This window comes from Anoplophora glabripennis, unplaced genomic scaffold (genome assembly GCF_000390285.2).
Source record: "Anoplophora glabripennis isolate ALB-LARVAE unplaced genomic scaffold, Agla_2.0 scaffold2748, whole genome shotgun sequence".
NCBI classification, from domain to species: Eukaryota; Metazoa; Arthropoda; class Insecta; order Coleoptera; family Cerambycidae; genus Anoplophora; species Anoplophora glabripennis.
Genome location: NW_019418838.1, coordinates 2,243 through 6,798, shown reverse-complemented (window position 1 = coordinate 6,798; position 4,556 = coordinate 2,243). Strand labels below are relative to the sequence as shown.

Sequence of the window (4,556 nt, the reverse complement as noted above, 5' to 3'; positions counted from 1 at the left end):
GTGATTTTCTATAATGTCCACCCACCTTAACTTGTTTATTTGTGGCAATAAAATTTTGTAAAAAATGTGAGCATGTGAAATGATTTCTGTAGCTTTTGCTTTTTTGCGCAAAGGATATTTGAAAAATTTCAGCAAACAAGTCAGAACAGAAGGACAAGAATGGAATGTCCATGATACGTCCTATTCAAAAGTTCAGAAGACTCTTAAGAAAGCTGGTTACAAGCCTTTCAATAACAGATCCACTCCAAAATTGACACAGACGCATAGAGAAAAGAGTGTAGAATTCTACCGCCTTATGATGGAAAGAATGAGTGATGATCCCAACTTTTTAAGAAACATCTTATGGACGGACAACTCTACGATAGAAAACCCATTCTGTTACAGAGAATCTAGATTTCAAGGACGCCAGTCCCTTAACGTTTGGTGCGGACTAATGCTTCTAGATGAATTACCTTTGCAGCATTTTGGACATATTATATTCCAGCAGAACGGAGCCCCACGCCATAGCACCTTAAGAGTGGGAAAACACTTAAATCAACGTTTTAACATATGGATTGGTAGAAGAAATGCACCAATTAACTGGCCAGACAACAGTCCAGATCTTACTTCAATGTTTCTATGGGAATATTTAAAAAATCGCATTTACCAAATTTATACTGAATATATAGAACATCTAAAGCAACTAATTAGGAACGAAATGAAAACCATTCAGATTTTGTAAGGGGATCTTTGGACCAAACTTCGAAGAACATTACTAAAATGCATCGAGCAAGATGGAGGACCTGTGGATCAGCTCACTATTTAAGAACATTAATTTTTATATGAGTTCAGTAGTTAGTTTTTTTATTAATTATTATTTGTTAATATTTCAAAGACCCTTAACTTTGAATATATGACTCGTTATATAAAAAATGTTTAGAATTGAACGAATCAATAAATTAATTCAGGTATAGGGTATCCCATTAAAAAAATAGAAAATCACCAGGTACATCTTTTTGCTAATTTAACTTCTTGTCCTTTTGGAGAAGAAAAGTTTGGACATTGAGCCATCCAAATTCATTTCAGGCTCTTGTCGGTTACGAGTATAAAGGTACAATAACTTGGAACTGTGGAGGGTCATTGATCAGCGAAAATTTTGTTCTAACTGCAGCCCATTGCTTACATAAATCTGAATTGTAAGTGTATATACTGCTTATTTGTCGAAAGATTAGCTTTTATTCATATACCTAATGGTTAAATTAAATTCACTATTATGAAACATTCAAAATTCAATTTCATTCTTTCAAAATTGAATATTTAAATTATTTAGAGAGTAGAGCTGGTACAGTTGGTGTATTCCTGCCGTATTAAGGGTCCTGTATGTGAAATTTGGAAAATAATACTAATCCGGTCATTCAAAGTTTTACATCGATAGCTCATGTAAATTTATTTAACTGCTAAGCTCTATTTAATGCAAAAAGAGCGAATTCCCGAGCGACTTTTGCCTGACCCTGAGATTTATTTATAACGGTGTTTTACACATCCTTCTTTGTTAGTTCTAAAGAGCAGCTTAAAACCACATAGGTGAAGTAATCTGATACGTTCTTTCAAAATATGACAGTGGCTCAGCGAAGATGGTACGTCTTGGTATAACCAACATCAAAGACACCAACCACTTGCAAGAGGTAAATGTGAGCAAACTAATACCCCATCCTGAATACACGAACGATTTGATATATCACGATATCGGATTGTTGAAACTATCCACGCATGTCTACCTCAACGATCATGTCAGACCTGCTTGTCTCAATTTAGAAAAGGATATTCAGATGTACCAGCCTATCATCACTGGTTGGGGAGACACCTACCTGAATTCTGTAGAACGACAGGATCATCTGCTGAAGGCCTATTTGGAGTATTTCGACGTCAAAAAGTGCGACCATTTATACAAAAAGTACATAAAGAAATCTTTCTCCAAGATAAAGAAGGGGGTTATGTCTAAGTCAATGATTTGCGCAGGATCTTCCACTGCCATTAAGGACACATGTTCGGTAAGTAAAGGGTCAATACATTAGAAGCGAATTCATACAAAAATCGAAAAAAACAGATTTAAATTGGATAACATTCCGTAGTCTGGTTAAAATAAAACCCAATTCGTTTCGTGATATAATAGTCCAACCAAATTACACTTGGAGAAAAAAAAAATTGTTACCTGGACTTTTATAAGTGGAAATGGTAAAAAGGATTATAATAAACCTAAAAAAATAAATGCGTGAGCAGGGGCGGCGCAGGGTTGATTTGGGGGTCAAAAAGTTATGAAAAATTGTATCATTAGGATTTCTGGCGAAAGTTGACGTCAAACAAAAAAGTATCCACTACAAAAGTTGTAGATTATGCAAAAATCTAAAACTTTTGTAGATGTCACCTTTTAACATAACCTCAAAATTTCCGAGAAAAATGCGAAAAACAAGTTTTTTTTATGATTTTTCGTTTTATATTTCTCATTTCCGCAAAAATAATTTAATTTTGATGAAACTTCGTGAAAGTATACATTTCTCTATCTTAAATAACCTCAAATATTTTTAGATAAAAAAATCAAGAAGTTTCTGAGATATTCATTTTTTTCGGTCTGAAACACTTTTTTTTCAAAGAAAAATTCTACTTAAAAAAATCATCGTACAGAATTCTGCCGGTAATCATTTTTTTCTTTTCGACATATACTTTTTGCTGAAATAAAAAATTTGTAATAACATTTCAAAAACATGCTCAAAAATGCAAAAAATAAAAAATGACTTGCAACAATAAATTTTTCAGTTATTGCTTGATAATTTGTTTAAATTAAAAAACATTCAAAAACTGATTACACCATTCAATTCTACGGAAAAAAAATAAAAAAAAACTGTCTCATTGTTTGACCCAAAACTATTTTTATACAGTATTGCTATAAACATCTAAGTCGAATTACAAATGCACAAATAATAAATTATTTCAGGATGATTTGAGATTTCAGCAATATAAAGTATTAACTGCAGCCTACTGTTGACGCGAAATCCGAAAACCCGAAATTTTGTAAAATCGTTTAATTTTTTTTCTGGCTTTATTTGAAAACGAATTTTAAATAAATTGCATATATACATTGCCACTTTTTTCACTCTATCCGATGACGTCAACATTTTTATATTCCCACGTTTCGTCTTCGACGGGCCATCATCAGATTAATTTTTTTAAATATACCACTGCAATTTTTATGACAAAATCTAGTCACTTTTAATTCTGTATTAGATGATATTACTATTGTAATCGCTTAAAAAGGTTTTTAGCCATCATTAAAAATTTTTCCTGAGTACGGCTCTGAACGCTTTCAAAATACCTGTATCTATTGGAGGAAAGAGAGAGAGAGAGAGAGAGGAGAGAATAAAAGTCAATACAGCACAAAATATCCAACAATTTTTTTAATCCATAATTTAAAAAGTTGTACCTAATAAAAAAATAATACGAATTTATGCAATATTTTATTATTTCTAATTAGTATTGCTAACAGTAGTAAAAAATTGTTGGATATTTTGGACGGTATTGACTTTTATACTGTTATGATTTCATGCAATAGATATTTTGAAAGCGTTCAGAGCCGTACACAGGAAAAATTTTAAATTATAGCTAAAACAAGCTAAAAACTTTTTAAGCGATTACAATAGTAATATCCTCTAATTCCAAAATTAACAATGACTAGATTTTGTCATAAAAATAGCAGCGACGTATTTAAAAAAATTAATCCGATGATGGCCCCTCGAAGACGAAACGTCGGATTGCAAAAATGTTGACGCCATTATATAGAGCGAAAAAAGTGGCATTGTAAATATGTAATTTATTTTAAAATTCGTTTTCAAATAAAGCCAGAAAAATTAAACAATTTAGCAAACTTTCAGGTTTTTCCGGATATCTCCGGAACTACCCGGAATTCTACAACTTTCTAAACAGCATATTGTTAGGTATAAAAAACACAACTTTTTTCTAATCTGAGACACCCCGTATTTTTTACCGCTTCCTAGATCCTAATGCTATCCCATCTTTATCTTGGACAGACTGTATATCTATGAACTATGAAAATAAGTACACTAATCGATCCTACGGAAAAAAAAAATATTATTTATTTTATTTATTCACTATTCGACTTATGTTTATAGCAATACTGTATAAAAATAGTTTTGGGTCAAACAATGAGACAGTTTTTTTTTATTTTTTTTCCGTAGAATTGAATGGTGTAATCAGTTTTTGAATGTTTTTTGATTTAAACAAATTATCAACAATAACTGAAAAATTCATTGTTGGAAGTAATTTTTTACTTTTTTGCATTTTTGAGCATGTTTTTGAGCTGTGACTACAAATTTTCTTATTTCACCAAAAAGTATTTGTCAAAACGAAAAAAATGATTACCGGCAGAATTCTGTACGATAATTTTTTTAAGTAGAATTTTTCTTTGAAAAAAAAGTGTTTCAGGCCGAAAAAAATGAATATCTCAGAAACTTCTTGATTTTTTTATCTAAAAAAATTTGAGGTTATTTAAGACAGAGAAAGGG

At 31.3% G+C, this 4,556-nt stretch overlaps 1 protein-coding gene across 1 annotated transcript in view; it reads left to right on the top strand.

Moving 5' to 3' along the window:
* Nucleotides 1–4,556, top strand: part of LOC108904132 (serine protease snake-like) — a 10,988-nt gene that overhangs the window by 4,409 nt on the left and 2,023 nt on the right. Inside the window, exons 5-6 of the mRNA XM_023456797.1 lie at nt 1,066–1,175; nt 1,601–2,030. Coding sequence (XP_023312565.1) covers nt 1,066–1,175; nt 1,601–2,030 — 540 coding nt within the window. The remainder of the gene's footprint in view (nt 1–1,065; nt 1,176–1,600; nt 2,031–4,556) is intronic.